The sequence below is a fragment of the Salminus brasiliensis genome, chromosome 3 (assembly GCF_030463535.1).
Source record: "Salminus brasiliensis chromosome 3, fSalBra1.hap2, whole genome shotgun sequence".
NCBI lineage: Eukaryota > Metazoa > Chordata > Actinopteri > Characiformes > Bryconidae > Salminus > Salminus brasiliensis.
Window position 1 is genome coordinate 38,160,110 of NC_132880.1, and position 25,850 is coordinate 38,185,959.

The window sequence follows — 25,850 nt, forward strand, 5'->3', positions numbered from 1 at the left end:
ATTGACTGAAAAGAACCGATTCGAATCTAAGCTTCATTCACGAGTCCGGAGGTCGCTACGAGAAACTCACTTTTCACTAAGTGTGAAGAGGAAGGAGAGCCCTCACAGCGGTTACGACTCCGATCCACTTTCTCCGGCGATTGTCACGGGATTTCAATGTTCAGCCTGTTTTTTGTAAGTAGTTGAACTTCACCGCTTACGTGTTGCTATCTTTAAGCGATGTCTGAGAAAGCTGTTTGTCGGTTTTTACCTGCTAAAGGCAGACGGAGGCTCAGGAGCCTTTGTGGCTACTAGCGTTCACAGTTACTGCTAGCCGGCCAGCCGAAGTGCTGGAGAGAGCCAGCCAAGTTAGCTTAGCACGCTAGCAGGCTAACGCTGAAATGTGGCAGCCATTTGCGAGCGCGACACGTTTTAGAAGAAGCAGATCTAATCTAAGTTAGCTAGCTAGCCGATTTCTCTGTGAGAGAGATGACAGCCTGGTGTTTTTATGCCGAACTTCATAAAAGGGGCGTCGAGAGCGAAGCAGACTCTCTTACTGCCCGCCTGTGTCGTTTAGTCTCAGAATTTAATCTGGCTAGGCGGCTAACCAGCCGAGCTACAACACACAGTTTGGCTGAGGTGCCAAATCCAGGTCCGGAAAGTGAGAATCCACTCTCGGGATTTTGCTCTAACCGCCTCGGCGACTCGCCTGTGGCGCTGCAGCAGCAGGGCCGCCGCGGCGGTTAGAGCAAAACCCTGGGGTGGATCTGTACGTTCCGGACCTGGATTACATACCATTGCTGTTTAGCGAGCCAACCATGCGTCCCAGTGTTAGCTAGGGAAAAGCTGAAGATCCTGGCTTGTAAACTTAGGCGCAGTGACTAACTTTGAGTATTTCCTAATCGTCTAACATCGTGTTTTCCAGGTTGAGCTAGCTTGTTACCGTTAAACCACCCGTGTAAGCGAGGCTGACATCGCAGCAGCCGGTTGGTAAGGTTCCCTGGCTGAAGCCTGCCTGCTTGTTTCCTCGCCCTGTCAGGCCTCACGTTGTTCGCCTCTAATCGCGGTTTATCGCAGTTTGATGTTAGTCAGCAGACAGACAGTTTAAGTAGTAATTGTCAGCTGTGAGTTAAACGGCCAAGCAGTCGGCAGTCGTCCAAATAAAGAGTCCTTCACCTCTGCTGTGTTGGACTCGGTAGTTAGCTATGTGGGAACACCCAAACAGCGCCCGGTTTCCTATGGTCCTCTTCATCCTCCAGGACACGAAATGCGAACAAGTGTGCAGGACATGTCCGGGCATGAGCAAGGGCATATTAATATTAATGAAGAGTTTAAGCACATGCTGAGGCGTTGAAAACACCGAACTTAACAGTTGTGTGGCTGTAAAGGGCAGATATGACCAGTTAAGTGTTGGCACTGGGCAGTGGGCTTTCTCCTAACGCTGCCTCTTATAACGCGCCATAATATTATATTATTGATCTGTTGATTAGAGATACTTTAACCTCACATTTCATAAGAGATGTGCCCTGAAGTAAACTATTACGACGCCCTGCGATGATATTTGGACCTAAAATAGTACTTCGGTTAAATAAATCGCTCCCTCAGTTCAATCAGTAACTAATATTTCGAGGTTTTTGTCAAATACAGTGTTTTGTTACTTATTTGTGGACACCCTGCACTCCCTTTTTGTGTGGGTTGACTCACTGGGATGGTTTTGTGAAATTGGCAAATGAATATCCCAAGCCTGAACTGCTGGGTGGCCTATGTAGGTGTTTTCCCTACATGTTGTCTTGCTAAAACACTGTTTTTGGGTGGCTGAAATTATGTTGACAGGAATTAAATGGACGTAACATGTTTACTGGAATCTGACTTGTCCTGAGATGTCCCTTGACGTACCCCTTTCTTCTTCAGGTAGTCAGCCTGATGTTTGTGTTCCCAGCCTAGCCGGATTTGCGCTGATGGTTCTCTGTTATCAGTTGCAGTATGACGGGATCTGCTTTAAGAAGTTGTTCTTGTTTGCCTGTATTCAGTGAGAGGCTGGAGAGGATCATTTGGTAACGGGGTCGTCAACCAAATGCGCTAACCCTCGCTCTTCGCCCAGTGCTAGATTGAATCCATTAAGCAGAATGTGTTAATTTGTTATAGAGAGGCGGCTGTGGTGTCCTCTGACTGTGATAACCGGTTAAACTTGGGCCGACCCTTCTTCTAGACGTGAGAATGTTGAAGCAAGTTTTTGAGCTTCAGCATGAACCTTGATAAATCATCAACTTAGCCTTTAACACGGGGCACAGAGATTCTGTGTATTGTAGAAGAACCAGAAGAACATAGAAGAAGAACCAGGAAGGATTCTTGCTTTGGAAAATGAGCGCTTGTGTTGTGAAGTAGGGCAGAATACCTCACTACATGAATAAGGCAGCATTTAATTGAATTAAGCAATGACTCACCGAGCTTACCTCGAACACATACCGCATGGTAAGGTCATGAACCATGACAGTCTTCCACGTAAAGCTGGGCAATATGGCGATGTTTTATCGTATCGTGATAAAATGCTTTTCTGAGCAGATTGAGGATACTGTTATAAACTCTGATCAGCTGCAGGTTTTGTAACTATCAGTGTAATTAGACTGCTTTAATTACATGAAGAGCAAGTTTACTGAGTAAGTTTGTTGAGTAAAAATCACTGTGTTCAGTACAGGAGCGGATCTGTGTAGTAGGTTATAAGAATCTGTCACTACTGATGTATGTAGTCTGTGATTTCATTTATCGTAATAAATATTGTGTATCGCAAAAAAAAAAAAGTCTTTAAAAATCGTGATACAATATTTTTACTATGTTGCCCAGCCCTACTATCACATGACGGTACCAAAAGCCTAAAAAACTACACCTAAAAATGCAGTGCACATGTACAGCAGCACGAGTAGAAGTTGGTCTCTAAAAGATTAAAGATTTTTTGATATCGTTTTAAGCAAGATGCTGGAAGGCGTATTTTGGTTTTGTGCAACTTTAGAGTGAATAAAATAACGAAGCACCTTGTTGGGGTATCCCAGGAGATTGAGCTCTCGGATAACTTTTACTGAGGTCGCAGATCTTATTGAGGCTGTTACGGCCATGACTTGGTAATTCATCGTCATTTTTTAAGTTGTCTAAATACTCAAGACACCTCAAACCTCCTAATCGGCTGCAATAGGCTCCTTCAAGCACGTGTCCAGCACTCTAAAAATTAAACAAATTGATGCTTACAAAGCAGGAGAAGGCTGTAAAAAGATCGTTTGCTAACTATTTTAAATCGCTGCTTCTTCAGTTCATAATGTAATCAAGAAATGTCCGTTAACAGGAACAATGAAGGGCAGTTTGGGGTCTGAAGACCAATGTGACAGCAAAAGACCTGGAGGATATATGTTATAAAAGACAGAGTAACTGCTTTTTATGTTTGGTTAGCTATAACCTAAGCTTTTTTTTATTAAATAATAATAAGAAGAAGAATAATCAATTAATTCATTTAGACAAGACAACCATATTCACCATTTGTGTTGGACACAGATGGAATTTGGCCTCTACGTTTAACTTGTTCATGCAGTGAACACAACACATGCACACTAGTGTGAATACAAACATTAGATGCTGAAATTACTCAGAGGTTTGTTTTAGAGTGTGGTGATTTCATAATGGTGGTATTAGTTTACACCAAACTGTTTTTTCCAGTTTGGTCAGCACTATCAGTATTCACATCATCGTACTGGAGAATAATGAAACCTACAAATCCCTTTTAACATGCAACTAAACACATTGACTTCCTTTTTGTTTCTGCAGACTTTCTTCTCGGGTTTTATACATACTTGATAGCTCCAAATTGCATGTCTGTTTCTTTTTCTTTATTCAGTATATGGTGACAGGATGTAGATCAGCCTTGGTGTCATTTAGTGAATTGGTGGAACGTTACTGTACTGCTTTCTTGCAGCTAAATAAGGTAAAGTTTATTTGTGAGACTGTATGTCCTTGTTGAAGTTCTTCACAGAAGTGGCAACTGCATCTTTACAGGAAGTGGCCAACTTTGTGGCGTTTGCAAACGTCTGCTAGCTTACAAAGGTTTGCGTTGCCATCTCAGCTGTTCTTTTCTTCATATGTTTTGTGCTGGTACGTTAGTGTGGATTTGTATTTTTGTGTGAATTCATTTTTTTAGTTCTTACTATTTTGCTCTTTGATTTTTGTGATTATTATTTAGATATGTAATGCATATATGCTGTATATGTGGTATATTACACTTTGTTTTTTTTGTTTTTACCTTGAACTCATAGTCAACACCTTTATCTAGTCTCTCAGTAGTGCTGGGTATGATCAAAGATCTGTTAAAAGTATATCCATTACATTGTAGTTCATAAAATATCAATGTCCCTGTTGTCACATAGAAATTTACATTTACATTTGTGGCATTTAGCTGACGCTCTTATCCAGAGCGACTTACAAGGTTACTCATATTACAGAGGTGGGCCAATGTAGTGTTAGGAGTCTTGCCCAAGGACTCTTATTGATACAGCGCAGCAAAGTCACCCAGACCGGGAATCGAACCCCAGTCTCCCACATGGTGCAGTAGCTTAGTGGCAAGTAGTAGTGTTATGTTGCGCCACACCAACCACTGAAATACTCTATAGCTCCAGTTGGGTTGGATTTGTTCATCAGGAGCATGTCTGTAATGTGTACATGTCTCCTACTATGATAAAACGTTTGCATCTGGATGGCTTTTAAATTACTGCGAGCGAGTTGTTCAGATTTGATTGCTGGTGAAAGACGATCCCTCTCAATTCGCTAAACTAAATGTTGGTGTTGCTGATGTAAAGTAATGCTTAATCATTTTGTAGTTGCCACTTAATCAGTGATTTTTGCCCCCCTTCCCATACACGCTAGGATATGATGGGTAGAAGTATGCAATGCCTTCCCAGAAAATCACTAAGAAGCATTTCTGGATTGGGCTAAACTGATCAGACCACTGCCGGGTTCTGTGAAAAACAGCCTGACATTTTCTCACAGGATGAGAGCGAGAGAGAAACACTGACATGGCTGGTCTGGATGAACTAAATCACCTGTAAAAGTACCTTTTAAATGAGGGATTTACCTCCAGACCCCATGGAAAGATAATCCTGTCCAAATCAGGCTTGTATAGAGTTTCCTCTTGTGTAACGAAGAAGAAAACGGAGCAAAACTGTTCTGTTCAAATCTGTCGAGTTTGTAAGACGTTTTAGCCTTGAGTAGCAGCACAGAAGGAATTAATATTTATAATATTAATAAATGCCACCAATGTCAGCTCTACTTTTTGGGGATTTCAAGTGACTTTTCAGCTTTATTTTTCTCCTCTTTTTTTTTTCTTTTTTTTCTTCTTTTAAATAGAATTGCTCAGTGCAGCTTCAGTTCATATTTATTGCCATTTTACTAATATAGGGTTTGTACAGTACAACGAAACACGGTTCGGCTAAATCTCCTAAATGATATATTTCCCTCTCCCTAAGTTGCCGAGGACAACTCTTTCTTTAAGCTCTTCCTCTGCTCTGTGAAAGTGCTGTTTTACCTTATATTTTAAACATGGTCATGTAGTTCTGATCTTCTGATCCCAATTTTCTGAACTCTAGCGTCTTTTTCACTCATTGAAAACACAGACGATTGTACTGTTGCTGACTCCACTGGTCCTGTTGATTAAAGGTGACAATATACACAAAGTACACTGCAGCATTCTCTGAAAACTGGTATATCTGTAGCAGTCAAATCAAACCTTATTCTGGTGTCAACCTGTTCCTTAGCACCCACAGACCTGATGGCTAACAAGATTCCGCGCCCTGTAGGAGGCAGCTTTGAATGCATAAATAAAAGTCGGGCATCAGTAGCCCGCTTTTTGGAACAGAAGGCCGAATGTGGCTGAAAGTTATCACCGCCACCAGTCTAGGAGAGCAAAGGAGAAAATAAGCCTTCAGATTTTGCTTAGTGATGCTGAAAGACCAAGACAGACATTGCGTTCCAGAGGTCCAGAGAACATTTGACCACAGATGGAAAATAACACAGCTAGAGGCTGAAAGTGAATATCAATGGAAAGGGCCTGTACCAGTTGAAGGGGTACTAATTATTAGGCATATAATTTGTATAATCTGTGGGGCAGTCCTCAAATTAAAACAGTGTTTGGCTGGATTGCTGAATACTGAATGCCAGGCCCTATAAAAAAATATAAAACTACAGTATACCATTCATTAATTAATTAATTAATTAATGGGGATGTTTCTTGTGATTTAATTAAAATAACTTTTGAAAATCATGAGTTTCAGGGTTACTCTTATTAATTTGAAATGTCTGATAATGGCTTTACACTTGTCAGCCACTTCAAGTTTGGCAGACATGCTCATTTGTGTTTCTGATGTCAGCATGGTTTATCAAGCCTTGTTCAGTAGTTGTCCCAGTGCTTGATAAGGGAACTTGGCTGCGTAAAGAGGATGTGTGTATGTGTGTTTTGACATTCACATCATTACCAACTTTTCAAGTGACAACGACTGATATCCATCTGTAATGGCATAATAAAAATGGGGGATAAGCAACTGCCTTGATCATGAAGCGTTAAGGGCTTCAGGATTCACGGTTTGGAGGCACTTGAGGAATGTAGACAGACAGGCCACTGGAATGTTGTGTGGTGTTAGACACACGTCTTCAGGTGTATTTATAGACCCTTGGTATATTCTGTGCAGTTACATTTCTGCCCTTAATTAAACACTGCGTCCTACTATTTAAACTAACAGAGTAGTTGTGCCAGCTGCCAGCTTCTTTCTGCCTCTGGTGGCTGTTCACCTTACAGTCAGGGTTAAAGATTATGCTAAGTAATGCTAATGATTGCACTTACCACATGCTGAATAATGGGCAGTACACCACTGTCATCCTGTGTTGAACCTGTATGTGTCCCCGGGCTGTTAAGGGAAGCTTTCCTGAGAATGGTACCAATTGTCCTTCCAGTGTTTATGAATACCCGGAATTCAAACTGTCAAGTGCTTCTGTTCTTGTTGGCAAACAAAGCAAAGGTCCTCTGCCCATAGTCAGGTTTCTTTAACCTTCTGTGTTAGTTCAGCATGTATAAACATGACCTGAAAGTATTCAGTTGGCACTGGAGTCAGCACTTAGTGGCGTAGTATAAACACAGGTATGCATTAGCCTGTACTGATTGTTGCTTACGTGAATACTTCTGTTATCTCGGCTTTCCCGCTGAACAGTATCCCATTTCCTTTTTTTTGGTACTGGTACTCATTAGGTTATGCTATATAGAGTGTTTTCGCCCTATGGTCTATTGCAAGGGTGTCAGGAGACCTATCCAATGAACGGTCTTCTCCTGGAACATGGGTGGGGAGCAGAACCCACAGAGAACTTCACTGTCGGTTTCGGATGAAGACACAGTGTTCCCAAAGTGGTCGCTGCTCTCTTGAGAGTTACCTGACTTGTTCCAGCTTGTTTTTCGTTCATGCTCAACACCTGACTCACTGTTGGATAAAGCAGCTTGATGATTATTTCAGGTTATGGACAAATTGCTCATTACCTGCCCTTTGGATATGTATGCATGCATGTGTAAGAGTGCCCTTTGGTAGAAGAACTTCCTGCCTATGTTTGGTCACTGGTGGCGGCTCTCTTTCATTGCGGTGGCGTTGGACTTTAACCTCTGGAACCTTTACCTCCCATATCTAAATAGAGCATTGATGTGTTTGAGAGTTGGTGGTATATGGTCTTGATAAATGATGATAAATTATAGTTATAAATAAATTATTATAGCTATGCGCCTTGTGTCCTAGTGCGTTATGTCACTAGAGCCTGTTGTTCTACTGCTGCAATTTGATGTTGTTGGAGTGTATGGCTATATTTTGCTTAAAATATTATTTCCACTAGGTAACACAACTATTCCTTGAAGTAATTCAGGAAATTCTTTTTTTTTATGGCAGATTAATTTGGTTATTTGTATATTTATTTATAATCTTTTTTTTTTTATCAAGATAGGTCATCTGTTTATATTGATGCCACAGATTCCAGTGCTGATTTTAGAAGCATTTGATATTTAATTAGTCAGCCAACACTCAATTGCTGTTGTACGAGAGTGAAATTTGACCTATTTTCCATCAGCTTTCCCTGCAAAAGTCCCTTTTGGAGACTGGGATGCCAGACCCTGCTCCTGGTGATCTACCACACTGGACAGTTAAGATCCAACCAGTGGTGTGCAGTATGACCATTTCTTTTAACAGATTATGATCAGAGCTGGGCGGGATAACAGTAATATCTTATGCCGCAGTATTTAAAAATGAGGAATCTCAAAATGAGGACGATATTTCAAATAAGCTCAATCCTCAATCCCACTCTGAGAAAAAAAACCCCACCGTATTTGCGAGTTTAACGATGTGCTGATATGCTCTCTGATATGAGGCTCGTCAGTCGCTCAATCGTAGTCATTATTGTCTAAACGTTTATTAGTGGGCTTTTTGTCAGTCTGACCTAAATTGGTTCTGTGGTGAGCAGAACAAATATTTAGCTTGGTTCGCAGATATACTGCGGAAATATTCAGAGACGGTATGAAAAAAGCAGATACTACACAACCACGTTTCATTACAGAGAGTTTAAAAAGTGTTAGTCCTGTTTAATTGGATATGGTATGACTGATAGGAGAGTGTTTGGATAAAATGCTGATGCAGTTTATCCATATGTCAGAATATAACTATAACAATAACTATTATCATGATCTGATATAACATTTTTACCATATCACCCAGGCCTAGTTCCATGGCGTCTTGATTGATTGTGTCAGGTGTGTTGGATTGGGTTGAAAACAGAAGCGGAGCCAGCAGTGAAGGCAGGAAGGGGGTTGTCACAAAGTACCCTGACCTTGTCCTTCCAGGTCATCCACATATGTGACCATAAAAAATAGATAAATAATGATAATATTTTAAACAAAATTCTGATAGGTGCTGATCTGACTGTTTGCATGTAAAGGTGCATAACTGAATAGGTTAAAGTGTTTTTAGAGCAGAGATGAAGTTCAGTACAGAGCGTGTGACTGCGTGACTAGGAAACTAGGCTACACAAACCAGCAAAAAGTGGTAACGCCTAAACCAGCTGCTTCACATGTAATTTGCCTTCGGCGGAAGTATTTTTGCAGTTTTTTCAAATCCTCCAGAAAACCACAATGTGGTTCTCCACTTATCCACTATCAGTTTAACTTGGTGCATTCTTCTAATTCTACCAAATATACACTATATGGCCAAATGTTTGTGGACACTGCTTCTAATGAATGCATTTAGGTACTTTAAGTTGCCCTCATTGCTGACACAGATGTGCAAATGCATACACACACACACTCACATCCTGTCTAGTCCCTTTAGAGAAATACTGCCAATAGAATAGGAGTTGGTTAAACAATGTGGAGCAGATAAACATGAACCTATTGGCACCAGGCGTGGGCTGGCGGGGTATAAACACATAAATATATATAATATATGTATATTATTCCATGGCCTTTTTGGGTATTTAATTGAATGGTGGATAAATTGACTGTAGAAATTAATGTTTGGCCCAGCCCTAGTAATAATTCATCCATTATGAATCATTGTATTATTTTCATACACTAATCGTAGCAGAAGTAAATACATTTTTCAAATTGCAGAACCTTTGATGAGCTGTGATTTTGCTCTCCAGCTCTGTATTTTCTTATATTGGTGTCCTTTGCTCACTCTGTTAAGGAAAGGAAGGAAAGGTCAGTAACACTTACATCCGTGAGGGCGTTCTATTGTCACCATGAATGTGTTCATACTTTAACAAAGAATAACAAGTTTCCAGTGTCCATTTACCTAGTGTGTATTTGCCCAAGTAATTACCTGTATTTTCAGCCCTTTTCTCGAGCTTAATGAATCCGCGATCAATGGCAGCACACTTTCAAGGGGAACTCCTGTCACCTTGACCTAAGGGAAAACCAGTTTGTGTGTATTAGATTGAGACAGCATTTGTCATAGTGGTCAGGAGGGCATTCTCTAAATTGTCAGTGAGTGAGTGTTGTGTTTTTCCTATAGGTGTGGTATGTGGGCTGTATACTATGTATAACTTGGTGTCCTACACTGAGACCTACACATTTATTTACGTTTTATGCTGGAGCAAAGCCACTCACGATTGCCACAGTGGACAAACTGTAGTCACACTCTTAACTGAGTCTCAAAAGGTCTGTCTGTCTGTCTGTCTTAGTCTCAACAGGAGTGTATGTTATGTGGTTATGTGAGCTGGCAAGGATCTTATCTCTCTTGTGCGTTGTGTTCTCCTTGTCCCCCAGCCCAAGGCCGCTAATCTCTCTCACTCTATCCTTAGCCCCAGCTAGTGATAGAGCTGCCTTCCTCAGAGGCTTTCCTCTACAGCTGCAGCCCCGTCATGGGAAGAAGGGCAACCATGCAGCTGACTCGGAGACTAAATGAGCTTGCCCAGACACTGAAGCAGAACACCCAGAACCTGCCCCACTTATTGCCGTTTCAGCATGCCTGTTAGTACAGAGGGCATGACCACCTTGGTATCGAAAGTCATTTTGAAAGTTGTTGCTTAGTAGAAAACTGCAATTCTCATTGTCGTGCTGCTTCCAAGCTTTCCCCTAATCAGCTGCTCACAGGCAAAGCCCTAGTCCTGTGTGTCCTTACATGCTCCAAGTCCTCCGGCTGACTCCTGGCCCATATCGACAGTGTGTCTCGCTGCTGGATGTGTTTCGTTACATGAAGACACAGTGCAGCACAGCTTCACTCCCTTGGCAGGATTTGTAGCTTAAATCGAAGGGATCTGTGGGGGATTAGCACTCCACAGTGGGCATATTAGCCATTCAACAGCCCCATAATCCCTGATGTTTCATCGTAGCTAAGGAGCACCCAGGAGAAGTGGGTCAAGGCAGTGGGGGAGAAGGCCTTGGGTTCCTTGATGCCATAAAGTCCTAATGCCAACTGGTTCCTGTAGTGTTTTTTGTTGTTGTTGTTGTTTTATTCCTTTTACGGCCATTTATTACCTTTAAAATATTTAATTATTTAAAGTTTTGCACCAATCCCAGTTCTATAATGCTGAGTATCAGCTGATACTGTGCCAATTCAATATTTGTGTTTCTAAAAATAATAATAATATTATTCATTCACTTTATATTTAATGAACAGTTCATATTATGGGACATTCAGGATTTATTTATTTGGCTTGACTACTTGACTAGATTGTTTAATATCTAATAATACAGTCTCTCTGACCTTCTCCCTGACCTTTCAGCTTCTGACAGCACTGCAGTGCAGTCTTTTTATTAAGAATATAGTTGCACGCGTTGAACTGATATTTATTTGTTGACTACTGATGTGGAATAACTATTTCCTGTAGAGATGAAGAGATCTGTGTTTTTGAGCTGTTACTGATCGCTGATCATCTTTCAGCTCGACAGAGGGTTGGGCTGGATGCCATATTAAGCTTTCCAGGCAGACTTGGTAATGCATCACCATGCAGGGCTTTTGTAATACTCTCTGCACTGTCTGTGCATTCCCATGCCAAACTTACATTGGAGCTCAGAGTTGTTAGAATACATTTCAACATGCAAATATATTTACGACAAACTTTTAAACACAATGCCTAGTCTAAATGTTGCCATTTGTACTAGCTCTTTATGTGTGTAATGGATGAAGAGAATCTATGCTCTCTTGTTTGGACTGTTACGCTCAATGGACTACAAGGTAGTCTTCCTCATTATCATGCATTGCCTTGCTGTATGCAAGCAGAGTGAAATGGGAGGAAAGCAGACGGACAGTCCATTACGTTCTTCCAGCTGCGTGTGTGGGTGTGAGAGTGTGAGAAGGAGAAAGAAACACATAGATTACACTTGAGGGTAAGGAACACACAAAGGAAACTGGCAGCGTTATGTACGTAATGAGCTCTTCACCAGTCAACTTCATGCTATATTTCACAGAACAGGGAGACAACATGAAACTGTCATTTCTGAGAAAAGTTCCTTTTTTTGTTGTCTGCAAGTTCATGCGGGATGCAGCTGGTGTGTGTGGCTGCTAAGGGAACTGAGTGAATTATAAGTGCGTGACACAGTAAGACCCTCTTTTTCGTTTGTAATAAGTTCTAGACTCACTGGAAAGCTCTGGCTTTTGCTGGTAACAAGTTTAATGCACTTTAGTCTTGGGTAATAACATAAACACCTTAGACAAATGATCATCATTTGCAGAATAATAACTACATGCTGCTACAAGATAACTTAGAGATGTAATGAGGAAGTCGTTATTGTAGACCTCTTTAAAAATGAACCTTTATTAACCAGAGTTCCCATAGCCCATTCTGTCAGCTAAAACCAGTCTGGCCATTCTCCATTGTCCTCTCTCAACATGGTGTTTTCATCTGCGGAACTACCTCTGACCTACATGCACTTAAATTTTGTACTTTTTTTTTTTTTAATTGCACTATTATGAATTATCTCTACAGACTGCCGTGCTGAAAATCCCAGATGATCAGCAATTCTAGAAATACTTAAACCAGCCTCCCCGTTACCAGCAATCATGACATGCTCAAAATTGCAGAGATCACAGTTTTCCCCGTTCTTCAGTCCTGATGTCAACATTTACCTGCTCGCTAGTATTTGAGTGATTTTATGCATTGTATGGCTGCCACACGATTGGCTTATTAGATAATTGCATGAACGAGTAGGTGTGAAGGTGTTGTTCTTGTAAACTGTATTAAGTGTTCCAGTCATTGTTTTAGTTATCCTGTGATTGAGATGCTTCAATTGACCCAGTTTAAAACTGGCCACTTTACCCCTTCATCTGCAGTATCAGGGTTATATCAGGATAAGGTCAAGCCACATACAAATGCAAGTGTAAACACACCAAATATGTCTAAATGTCTCGTCAGCCTGGACAGCTGAAGATGTTGCTAAGTTTGAAGAAATGTCTGAAATTGCATATTTTGAGGCAGCAACCATCTTTACCACAAAGAACAGGAAGAGGCTGAACGGATAAACATCTGGTTGTCGCATAATGAGCGGATTTGCATATCCCGCCCCACACAGCGATTGGTTGTCAGTCCGACTAACCGGGAACGGATTTAACTACCAAGTGTAAATGCTCGTGGTTAAAATCTCATCAGGATACAATCCAGATACTAGTGACCTAATGAGACGCAGACGGGCTCCCTAAGTCTGGAGCAACATCCATTTAGGCACTTTCAAAACTTTTAGTAAAAGAGGAGGTACTTGGGCAGCTTCAGTCCAGCTGGCTTGTGTATTTCACCTCCTATTGTACTACTAAATCAGAACTGACATCACGCAGGGAGGAATACACACTTTCATGCAGCCTCAAGTTACACATGGAAGGCAGGATAGTAACTATAATGGTGCACTGTCTTCTCTACCTCGGCAAGAATGTAAAGCTCGGTGGTAGCAATTATAGGAATGGCTTGCAAATGTGGCAGTGTGATTTGCATGACTTCCCAGCAGAACTAGAGGAAGCGTGAACGTTTGAACCTAGTCTAAGCAGCTGCAGTCCTGTTTGCTGCTAAAAAAGCCAGGTTAATGCCATCTAAAGTTTTTTACCGATCGCTCCATTAATTTGCTTTACAGACAGAGCCCTGGATTCCATAAAGATATCAATTTGTCTTAATGCATCCCTCTTGCCCTGTGGGAATAATTCAGGCTCACTTGCTATTCCTGTTGAGACACTGCTTCAGCAGCCTGTTGATGCAAGTTTAAAGTCCAAATGAAATCTAAATAGATTTTTTGACCTTGTTAGTTCATGCCCCTGGTGATGATACACACGATTGATCAGATTTATTATTTAAAGGTAACTATTTGTCTTGTTTTGTTGTAGTCAGAATGCCTTGACTGTAACTTCGAACATCCCCCAGTGATTCTGAACCAGTCATTGTGCAGAAATGCTAAGCTATCTTATATTATATACACGTTTTATGTATTTATTCAATTGCATTTTCAGAAAGAGGTCATAGTACACAGCATCATATGTATAATATCCCAGGTAAAGAAAAGTTTACTTTTTAATCCCTTTCAAAACACTGGAATCCCAAGGCATAGTACGACTGTCTAGCAGTTGAGTTTTATACTGTGTTTTTGAGAATTGATACAGTATTGCAAAACGTAATATCGCAATACATTGTCTTTTCATCTTTTCTTACACCCCTGCTTTCTGTCTGTGTACGTGCATGCATGTATAGCTCAGAGCCCTCTGGTTTGGGGCTTTTTAAAGCTTTCTGCCCTAATCCCCATCTTGTGATTTCCAGTTTTTTTTTTTAAAGCCAGTTCACTTTCAACCTCCTTCCCATCTGTCTAATTCTTTAAAGCTTTTTACATATGTTTGTTATCCTCCTTTCTTTCTGTTAATCTCTTTTTCTCTTAAAATCTCTCTTTCTCATCTTTCTCCAACCAAGTAATGTGTTCTAACTTCAATTTGACAGTGAAGGAGTTTAGAAGTTTAAAATGCAGCTTGGAACATCTGAATGCAGTAGTGCGTAGTGTCAAGCAGTAGAGCTGAAAGCGTGACTTGTGTAAAGGTTGATGCTCGGATAATTTGATAAGCATCAAATAACATTTTAAAACATGACAAGAACAGTAATATTACCTTAGTTTCAGACATTTGAGTTCATGTTACCAAAGTCAACATTAGTGGGCCGCAAGCTGTTATTAGCTAGGTTTCCATCCACCTTTTTAATGTGTTTTTGGGCTAAGCAAATAAGACTTCACATCAGTAAGTGTATACTTGCTTGAAGTGTGCAATATATTTTTGAGAATGATTCATTCCAAACTCATCGTAATGATAAACGTGCCAAAAGGTGGGGAGTTCCAGTAAACTGGCGTTTGTAATAACACTTTCAAACCATCAGCAGGCCATATGGCAGGGGTTAAACCATACAACAACAAGAATTTCCACAACAGTAAAGATTCTGCTGTAATCCTATCTTTATTTGTTTTACATTTCTCAGAAGAGCTTTTTTTATGCATTACTTTTATTCTCTCGTGCAGAACCACTGAAAAATATTTGCATATTTTTGTGGTATTTCAGTTTGCTTAAGTATATGCAAACACCTGGATGGAAACCTGGTTATTGTTTACCAAAGACACAACTTGTTTCTTGCTAGCTGGTTATTATTTTGTGCTGTGGTGAATTAGGTTGAAGGCCTTTTAGAAATGTAGCCTACACCCTGAAAAATTAAGGTGCAGCAAACGGCTCTTTGAGTGATTCCACAGAAGAACCACTTTTGATACAAAAGGAACCACTCAGTCGCCATTTGTGCAGCACACATGGGAATTTGTCTTCAGCGTTTGACCCATCTGTGCAGTGAATACATGTACTAGTGAACAAGGAGCACACATGCAGTGGGCAGCCCTGGCTTTGCTCAAGGGCACTTCAGTCATGTCCTGTTGGTTCAGGGGATTGAACTGGCAACCTCCCGGTCACAAAGCTGCTTCTCCAACCTTCAGGCCTCGGCTGCTCCCTGCAATGGGGTTTGTAATAGAGATGTGCGAGTGTAAAATTTGAAGATCTACAGAACTGTGACTTGATAAGGTTTTTTTTTTTTTTTTTTTTTTTAAATCAATTTAAAGGTTTTATTATACTCATTATTATCTGTTACACAGATGTGGACAATTCTGGACTTGGAGGGCTAGATTCCTTCAGTTTTGTGCTTCTCTTGCCGAGGCACACTTGAAAACCTAATCACAACCTGTTAATTGCCATGTTTTATGAAATTGCTTAAAGAACCATCCCTTTATATTAAGGTACTTTGTTCACACCCACACATTATTGTTACTAACATGGTTCCTATGGCATCGCAAATTTGGTTGTTAGTGTTTAGGAAAGGCAGTACTTTATGTAAGTTAGTAGGTCCGTTGTAAATGTGCCATAATTGTGAATGAAATTGTTTTATTGAACTAAGCAGTGACAACACGTCTGATGTCTCTTTCTTTTCTCTTGGCAGTGTTTCTGTGTAGATTTGGGCCGCACATTTATGGCGTTTGTGAGCGGAGACTTTTGCCAGGCACAGCACCTCGCCTTTGAGAACAAGTGAATCATCAGCCCCCTGCGGGACTACGCTACCCAGAAACCCCCCTGACAACTAACACACTGGGCCTAGTGTGTGTATCTCTTTCTCTCTCATATCCCCCTGGGGTTGCGCGTAGTCCTCAGCCTGAGTGCAAACAAGTACTCCCTCCCTTCCCTGCAGCTTTCTGTCTGTACAGTCAGTCAGAAACACCTCTCCTGAATGGGGTAATCTGCAGTTGTCTTATTGGATGACTGAAGGGTAGTCTCCCTTTTTTTTTTTATTTAATTTAATTTTTTTTTTTCTTCTTCTTTTTCTTTCCCTTCCTCTCTCATCTTGTTTTATACATTCTTCGAGCATTGTGGATTAGATCATCCTTTTATTTAGTTTTTTTTTTTTTTTTTTTTTCCATTTTTATTTTTCATCGTTTCCTTTAGTCCAGTGCCCTCCATCTCACCCATACTTTTACCCTTATTTTTTTCCCGTATTTATTTTCTTGAGATCTTGCTGAATCTGAGCCAAAGCTTTTTTTAAGAAACAGGAATCATATTTTTTTTGTTGTTTTTTTTGTTTGTTTTTTTTGGTAACCGTTTTAAAGCCGTCTTGCCAACATGAACCGCCCTGCCGCTGTTGAAATCACCTATGAGTGCATGAGGTTCCTCATCACGCATAACCCCACCAACTCTACCCTCAACAAGTTCACTGAGGTAAGTGTGTGTGTGTGTGTTTGTGTTTGTGTTTGAGTGTTTATGCTGAAATGTGATTCTTCTTTGATTTGCGTGCGAGAAATCAAGCAAAGTTGTAACCTGTGCTCCTCTGATTCCCTCACAAGGAGCTGAAGAAATTTGAGGTGAACACGCTTGTGCGCGTGTGTGAGGCCACATATGACAAGGCACCAGTAGAGAGGGAAGGCATCCAAGTCCTGGTGAGTACAGTTAAGATCTTTTTGTTGAATGCTTCTTGCACACATACACAGACCCATGACCATATTCGTCCTTATTACACTTGCTTTGTAGTCCACTCCCACATTGTCCACAGCTTTAAAAAAAAAAAAAAGAAGAAGAAGAAAAAAGAGAGAGAGAGAGGAGTGCATGAAAACAGGGATGGTAGTGTTTTGCTATGAATAAGAAGAGATGTATCTGACTCATAACTCTCACAACCACCAGTTAAGGGTGTAGTACCTACACAAACAGCTGTCAGTGTTTCCTCCTCCAGTGCACAAGTCTGAACAAGAATGACAGTAAACAAAGCAAGGAATGCAAGCAGCGTAGTATCATACAGCTGTCCTGCAGTATACCCTTAAGGGAGTTTCTGTGCAGGTGGAAGAGTGAGTTGGTGAGTAAAATGAACTAAAAGCAGTACAGTAACAGAGAGCCAGGGGAACAAGGGGCCTCAAGAATTCTTTCTGTGAAGTCTTTGTGGGATTTTATGCAGGTGACATGATAAAAGTGTGGTGACAAAAGCGTTTATCATGTCTCCCATGTGGCTTACAGGTTTTTGCAGTAGCAAAGCACCACCTTCATCTCTGTGTTCTTCAGCTGACTACATGCACTTGATTTTATGTTTGTAGCTTGTCTGTTAAGAGAGGCTCCTGCCTTTTTTTTTTATTTTAAAGGCAGCATTTTTTGCTTGTTTTCCCCAATGGAATGCATGCTTGTACCGTGAGATACAGAGTAAAAATGATCTCCCGTGGGCTTAGAATATGGCACAGAATGAGAACTGCGAGCTTACTTTTAAAAATATACCTAATGCACAATATTTTCCACTTTTCCTGTTGCTTTTGCTTATGTTCTGATATGATAAAGAACATAACGGATGCATAGGGCTGTTTAGTGATGTTGCTGTATGTTGCATTTGCTTTCCCCTTAACTTGACCTGCTGTGGTCTTAATTTTAGCTACCAGACTGAAAACTAAAATCTGTCTTCGCGTGTGTTCTGTTGAAGCCTGTATAATGTAAAGAACCATAATTTTAGAAACATTAGACTCCACCCCTCTCTTTTTCTGGAGGTGCTGTTTTCTCTAACCTTCAGGTCATTGATAGCCATGTTAGTATTTTTTAAGATCTAGAGAACGTCATGAAAGACGTTTGTAAGATTATAGAGCACTGTAGCTTTATATTACGGTTCTTTACCAGTTAAAAGATTTCTTTAGATTCACGCACATCTCTATTATGAACATGGTTTCTTAAGGAACCGAAAGTGGTTCTGTGGCACTGTTCAAATAACTATCATTTAATATAAAGGTGCTTTATATAAGCTGTTCTGGTCTTAACAAAGATTCATCTTAAAATGTACACAATGATAATTTGTGTTTTGTTTTGAGATAAAGAATTTTTATTTCACAAAACAACAAAGGACAAGGGGATAGGGGGCAACAGACAGCAAAAAGCACACATGAGACAAGGACAGTTACAATAATCATAGGTACAACATCACAAAATTAATTAAGGGATGAAATTTCCATGTTTAATATATAGCTTGCAGGAAATCCAAAATGCGTAACAAACATTTTTCAACAGTCATATGCTTAGCATGGTTAAATCATGCAGGCGTACATTCAAGTTTTGCTATGTTAGGCAAGTTCACAACCCAGAACGATCCCAAGCAAAGTCTAGGGGTAATCCAGTTTTGTAGGATTGCCTTTTTAGCTGCAGTAAATCCAGAAAACAGTATTTTACTCTGTAGAACCTTTAACCCTATATTGGAGTTGTCATTCAGGAGACGCAAACATGGGTCATAATTATATTAAATTTCCAGTAAATCAGACAACTTTTTTTCAGACACAATTTTTTAACCAAAGGACATTCCTAGAACAGAAGTAAAAATGTACCAGGAGCGTTGTTAGTACATGTATGACGTTTAGTGTTTTGTTGAAGCATGTGTGATGTTGGCCTAATTCATATTTGAATAAATAAATAAACACTTTCTTTAGAAGGAAGTTCCAGACTGCTGTTTGGCCATGATCCAGTAGGTGGAATTATCTAGAAATTAAAATGAAAGGAATGTGATCAGGGGGGGGGCATTGCTTCCTGGAAGCGATAGCAAAGAGCACAAGCTCTTTGAACGGTTAAGGAACTCTATATGGCACATGTTAAGAAATTCCCCAAGCTTCAGGTGACATCAAGGAAAATCATTTGCTAGTTCATACATCGGAAAGACAAATATTGCACACCTCGAATAGAGTGTACTTGTATGCTTGAGAGTAATGCCCCACATAGGGTTAGGGTCAGTAAACACATGGATTGAAAACATGAAAATGGGAGCGTGTGAGGGAGAAGGAAGAGAGTTAGGGCAGAGAAGAAAGACAGAGCAAGCCGGCATGTGTGTGAAGTACAGAGACGGAACCTGTTTAAGCCAGCAGTGAGTCTAAGCAGAGGGGTCAGCAGGAGCATGGCAGCTCAGACAGCTACAGAGACGCAGGGCTGCCAGCCAATCTCTCTCGGCCTCGTTCTCTGCCAGCCAGTGTCTTTCTGTCACACTGGCTTTTTTGGGGTTTTTTTCCCCTCCCCAACGTCTTTTCTGCTTTTTCTTTGCTCTCTTGTCTCTGTCCATGTCTGTCTGCCTGTCTCTCTCTGATGAATTGACTTCTCTGCTAATTCCAGTTTAGTGGAGATCTCAACAATGGGTTTACCAGAAAACCTTACGACTCTCTCCAGATGACATTAGACCTGTGCGTCATTTCAGTGAACTCGATACTCCCGCCTCAGAGAGTTTCCCCAGCCTCCTTTCTTCCCACCATTTTCCCTGTTCCCTGCAAACCTGTGGCGTTCTGGTGGATGGTGAATGTGGCAATCATTTAATTCACATAGATTTGGTGAGTTTTTACATTGGGGTGGGCAGGGGTCTGCTGAATTGAGAGATCCCACCCCCAAACACAACACAGCACAGCAACAGATTCTATACTTGGGGTTGCACATAGGGCCCAGCCCATTCACATTCTCCCACTACGTTGCACGCTCTCACAGGGGTCATCACGTAGGTGTTTCACCGAAGTAAGCCCACAAGACCTACGGAAGGCTCCACGTTAATGTCTGGTGTCCCCGACCTACTCTTCTCCAAGCTTGCGCCACAGAACTATCACTTTACCAACTTCAACTGTAGAACCACACTGGCCTCCGTGGTGACTGAGGCCGTACCTAACTCCACTGGCAACAGATAAGGTTTTTAATATTTATGGTCATCATTGAGGACCAAGCACTATGCACAATAATGAAGTCAGTAGAGCACAAATGATGGGGGATGTTTTTAGACTGACTTTATTTATAATTCATATCTCGAAATTAGATTTTTGGACAAGACCTGAATTTACGTAATTGTTGAACTCAATGAGCTACATACTTCTACAAAGGAAATCCCCTGTAGTTTTGTCTTAGACTGCATCACAAGTTTTCTCCTAGGAACAATCCCTGCTACAGGGGTTTGGTTTCTGAACTGGTCACCTTTTTCACTGCTCATGAGTTTTCATGTGTGCTCTCTGTCTCTTCTTACTGATCATATCTTTTTAGCCTTACAGTATCTCTTAATCTTTGGGCTCTCTCCGCCTTTTCTTTGTCTTGAACCATCCCTCCTGCACTCTCCCTCATCTGTTACTCTTCTTTGTACAGCTTGGCTGGGAGAAGGCCAGATCTCTGTGGCTAGGAGCCCAAGAACAGTTCGTGAGAACTCCATGCTCCTCCACAAAGCTTCTCAGTTCAAAGTTGGCCTGTGGGCCTTACTGTCTTTGTGACTCTGTTGATTAGCCCAATAGGAGTTTATTTTCCAGTTTAGGCAAATGCAAATGAAACAGATGGCTCAGCTGTATTACAGGGCCTAGAAATATTCCTTGAAATGGACACGCACTGTGAAATGTGCACTGAATGTAAACCTTTGGGTATTCAGATTCATTTCTCTTCATGCGTTCTCATAATTTGGTTTTTATTTGCACAGGACTGGCCCTTTGATGATGGAGCTCCACCCCCCACCCAGATTGTTGATGATTGGCTAAACCTGCTGAAGACTAAGTTCCGAGATGAGCCAGGTTGCTGCATTGCGGTCCACTGCGTGGCAGGATTGGGACGGTAAGTGAAACTCCTCCTTTTAGCAAGAACAAGTCAAATAGTATTCCTATCCCTGTTTTTGCAGGCCTGTTAGACTGTGTTTTGATTGGCTCTTGAGAAACTGTGCGTCATATTTTCAATGCCTCTCATATTTTGGGCCATTTGCTTGTTAATAACATGCCCATGTTTTAATATAATTATTATTATCACTTGGTATCTAGATCACTAGAATACAAGTCAAAGGTTTGGACACACCTGGTTCATCATCATAAAAACATGTGATCCTACTGCGTGTGTCCAAACATTTGAGCAACAATACTATACTTCAAATGTAGCATTTATTATTCCTCTTGTATGCTTGGAGTAGGTGGTGAGCAGTAGATTGGTATGTACACATACAGGTTTTCAGTGGAGCCCTATTAGCTGATTTACACCAGTCATGTGTGCTCTCTGTGCAACTGATGAATAGTGATTCTAAAAATGCCTAAATCATCAACAGTGCCAATATTTCCTAATTCATTTCCAGATATCCAGACTATCTAAAGTCATGGGAATTTCACATTTCTGTTTTTGTGAATTGTGTATGCTGATTTTTTGCTTTACTTAATTTTATTAAAGTTTGACAGTGAATCCTGAGTCTAATGAACAGTGGATGTTCTCTCTCATGGCACCAAAACACATTCCATGACCATAAGTAAACATGCTTAATGAACATGAATAAAAGACTAATTGACGCAGTCAGCACTCTCACCTTGTTTTCTGTTCTTCTTCTCCATAGAGCACCTGTACTGGTAGCCTTGGCCTTGATAGAGAGTGGGATGAAGTACGAGGACGCGGTGCAGTTTATACGACAGTATGTAGTCCACATGCACGGGTGGAAACACACTAAGGCGTACCACTCCTCAGGCTCATCTCACTCTGTTCTCATTTTGTTTTCAGGAAGAGACGTGGAGCCTTCAACTCCAAACAGCTTCTTTACCTCGAAAAATACAGACCTAAGATGCGGCTGCGGTTCAAGGATGCCAACGGTCACAACTGCTGCATCCAGTAACTTGTCAGTTGAACACAACTAGTGGGAAATTCGCCTAGGGGAGAAAGTACATGCCATGGGTAATTATTGTGATGATTTATACTCTGAGTCATGGCTAATCGATCACAGAGATGTAATAAATGAAAGCTAATCTGTGGATTCACCAGCTGTATGAATGAAAGAGGTCAAAGCACACAGATAAGCCTGGCCTTCTGGTTATCAATGTACCAGTCCCAGGCTACAATAAACAAGACGTGTCCCTCCTGATCTCCCAACTGTTCAATCTTGGGATAGCTTTTTAGTTTAAATTTTTCTGAAATGTGTCGTTTCAACCATGGTGAAAGTATTTACAGTCGTGGAATGCCGATGCTTTTGATTATGATGAACCTTACTGTTGTAATTGGAATAGATGACATGCATAACTTAAACAAAACACACAAACACAAGATAGTACCTTGTTTTATTAAAGCGACAACTCTAAGTTGTTCAGAGGAACCGGAGCATTCTTTGGAAATACAGTGCTGTTCTCCCCCTTCCTTGAAGTCACTTTTAATTTAGGGTCAGGCTGGGTTTTAAATGTCAACTGTATTTATTCACTATAATTAGTGTGTCTTGTCAGGAGTATGGTTGGGGCCAGGGCACTTTTTCTTTCTTCCTTATGGAGCCATGTTATTTTCACTTTTGTTTTCTGAATCTCTGGGGAGTGCAATATTCAGTCCAGCTTAGAAAGCAGTCATCTTTAGGACCGTCCTACATATGCACACGTGCGTACACATAAAGGAAGACATGCAGCAAGTTTTAGGTACTTTCTCACTCACTCAGTGTCTCCTCACTTCTTGCTAGTGGGTCAGTAAAAGCCCTTGCTGTTTGGCCAGACTGTCAGTACACACACACAATTTAATATATATATATATATGTGTATATGTATATATGTATGTGTGTGTAATATATATATACATATACATATATATATATATATATATATATATATATATATATATATACATATGTATATGTATATGTGCATACACGCACAAACTCGCTGTGACCCCACTGTTCAGCTCATAGGCACACTCAAGGAAGTGACACGTGGGAGACTTTTTTGGGTTTTTTTTTTTTTTGTTTGGGTTTTTTTTGTTTTTTTGTTTTTACTTTAGCCCACATTTTGAAGATATCCCATATTGGTTTTAAAATTAATAAATGAATTTCAATGAACTACCTCTGAATTCTTCTGTATTTTGTCCCTGTTGGAAACATCTTGGCCATCATGATACACCAAGTATAGTTTTTGAGACTCTCAGCACTATATTTGATTCTGCGTTCACATTACAGGCCTTGTTTATCATTTTGTGTTGGATTTTTGTCTAGTTCTTGACTGTTTACATTTATAAATATAAGTGCCCTTTATCTGAATTAAGAGGAGAGAAAACAGGACACTTTCTTTACATCAAAAATCTAACAATATTCTAGAAATGTATCTTTGTAATCATGTAAACCATAATTTGATAAAAATACTACCTTCCTGCGAGGAACAAGTAAGGACACCCCACATTTATTACTACTTCAAATGCCTGAAATGACAAAATCCAGTGCAGTAAATCAGCTGTAGAAAATTATAGAGGAGCTTGTCTTAGCTTGGTTCGCTCTTGATTGGTAAACTGAGTGTTATTACCATGGTGAGATCCAGAGAGCTTTCTGGGTCCTTCAGTGCAACAATTGCCAATGCGGCCAGGTCTTGGTCGGCCTTGTTCCGTCCAACAGTGGACCACAACCTGCTTAAAGAAGCCTTAAAATTTTGAAATGTCTTTGCAGGTTCTACAGGTAGCTCTTGCCATAGCTGGTGTGAAAGTACAACATCTACTATCACATGTTTGATTTTCATGTGTAAGGAGGAAACCCTTGCTGTTAAAAAAAAAAAAAAAAAGACAAAAGACCACCTTGGCTCGAGGAAAATGTGTCTCACAGCTGAAAGATTTCTGCATGGAGGAGTGGGGAATAACGTTCTGTCAGGTGATGACCAGCTTTTCTAGCATAGGGTGTCCTAACTTTTTCCTAAAAAAAAAACTCATTTATACTTACATTTTACAGATGTCCAGATGTTAACAATAGCATGCACCACAGTATTTAGTTAATGCAGAATTACTTGGATGAATGATATGGAGAATCTTAAAGTTTAGTTGTATTGTTGTTTTACTGTGAGGCCGGGGGCTAATTATGACCACACTAAAAGCATGTGTACAGACAAAAACGCACAAAATCTGACTGTTCATGTTTAGCTATGTCGCATGACCTTGTATCAGATACGTATCCGATTTGAAAAGATCAGATTTGTGTCATTTCAGCTTGGTAATGTGAACGCGGCCTTACCTGCGTAACATCTTTTAAATGCTCTGGATAATGTGATGAATTCATTTTATAGTTCCAAAATTTTTACAACAGTGCTATTTTGTTTATAGTTTAATCTGATGTTTAAGACGCTTTCTCAACTGAAATGCAAATATTTTACAGAATTATATAGCTTTATACAGCGTATATACCACTGGCTTCTAACAACCAGCTCACCTCAAAAAGTGGTTGCTCTTTAGCTTTATCAGATGTGTTGGGGATCAGGGGAAACTGAAATGGGCCGGGGCAATGGTCCTCCCATACCAGGACTGAGAACCTTGGAGAGCCATAAGAAAAAAAGCTAATTAGAACTGTTTGTGGTGAGAGCTCATGAGCTGGAGAAAGCGTAGTTGATCATGTACCTGACTTTCAGTTGTTGCTTAATTTCCCATGCTCCTTGTGAGAGGCAACAAGTACTTCCAGCATCTTTTATTACAGCCCATAGCGCCATCTGCTGGATTACATTTACAAATGCAGTACTGCCCAATAGTGCACTTATTAATTGTATGTCATTAAACTTAAACTAAAATTGCATGGTATGGTGTTGAAGCACTGGCCTTAAAAAAAAAATTACAAAGCAAGCATGTCTGCAGGGGTCTCTAGTGGCCTAAAAATAATTAATTGAGGATTCTGGCAGATTTGTTGTAGAGTTGTGAGGCCTAGTGTAATATCTTTTCATGGGGCCCCCTGACGGTCTGTTATGATTTTGTACCTGCTGTGAGCCAAATGTGCGTACGATTTGAGGAAAGTGACAAAGCTGCTGCAAAGGTCAAGCAGGCCAGTGACCTCAGAATCTGATTATGCTTGCGCAACAGAATTCAACCCCCACATTTAACCCTTCCTTGGCTGTGAGAACTTAATTAAAGTGGTGATCATGCACACTCTGACTACTAGGCAGCCACCTCAACGCCTAGGGAGAAAATAAGTTAGGAGTCAGGGGCCAGTGACTTTCCAGTCCTCTTCCAGGCCATCTTCTGTAACCTCTAAGAACAGGCACAGCAGAGTGGTAAGAAGTACAGTTTCAACATCAGCTGTTCAAAGGATATTGCATGATCTAGCTTTATTTGAGGAACTGCTGAAAAGCGTTCAGGCCTACAGATTAAGCAGATCAGATCTGTTTGGGCCAAAGAATTTAGCTACTGGCCATTTGATTACAGTATATTAGTCATACAACATTTTACACTTGACTCCATGCTGCCACTTGCAGTCCTGTCAAATGTCCAATAAAAACGTGTTCATGTTGCAGTTGAGTGTCTTATTGTGCACCAAATAAACCTCTAATTTTCCAGTAATGGTGTAGATACAGGAGCGAGTGTGAGTGTGAAAGTGCTCTGCTGTTTGGATTAAGTGGACTCCTTTTCTGTTTCTCAGAGGAG

The 25,850-nt window shown here is 40.6% G+C and overlaps 1 protein-coding gene across 1 annotated transcript; it reads left to right on the plus strand.

Moving 5' to 3' along the window:
• The first annotated feature begins 63 nt into the window (after positions 1-63).
• On the plus strand, positions 64-23,304 carry ptp4a2b (protein tyrosine phosphatase 4A2b). The gene is made up of 7 exons (XM_072676050.1): positions 64-174; positions 15,961-16,250; positions 16,622-16,730; positions 16,856-16,948; positions 20,950-21,080; positions 21,838-21,912; positions 21,999-23,304. The coding sequence occupies exons 2-7, from the start codon at positions 16,246-16,248 to the stop codon at positions 22,108-22,110; spliced, it is 525 nt and encodes a 174-aa protein (XP_072532151.1). The 5' UTR covers positions 64-174; positions 15,961-16,245; the 3' UTR covers positions 22,111-23,304.
• The last annotated feature ends 2,546 nt before the right edge of the window (positions 23,305-25,850 follow it).

Coding starts and splice junctions, on each gene's coding strand:
- ptp4a2b (XM_072676050.1), top strand. Junction 16,731..16,855: donor CCCTCAACAAGTTCACTGAG/GTAAGTGTGTGT, acceptor TTCCCTCACAAG/GAGCTGAAGAAATTTGAGGT. Junction 16,949..20,949: donor GGGAAGGCATCCAAGTCCTG/GTGAGTACAGTT, acceptor TTATTTGCACAG/GACTGGCCCTTTGATGATGG.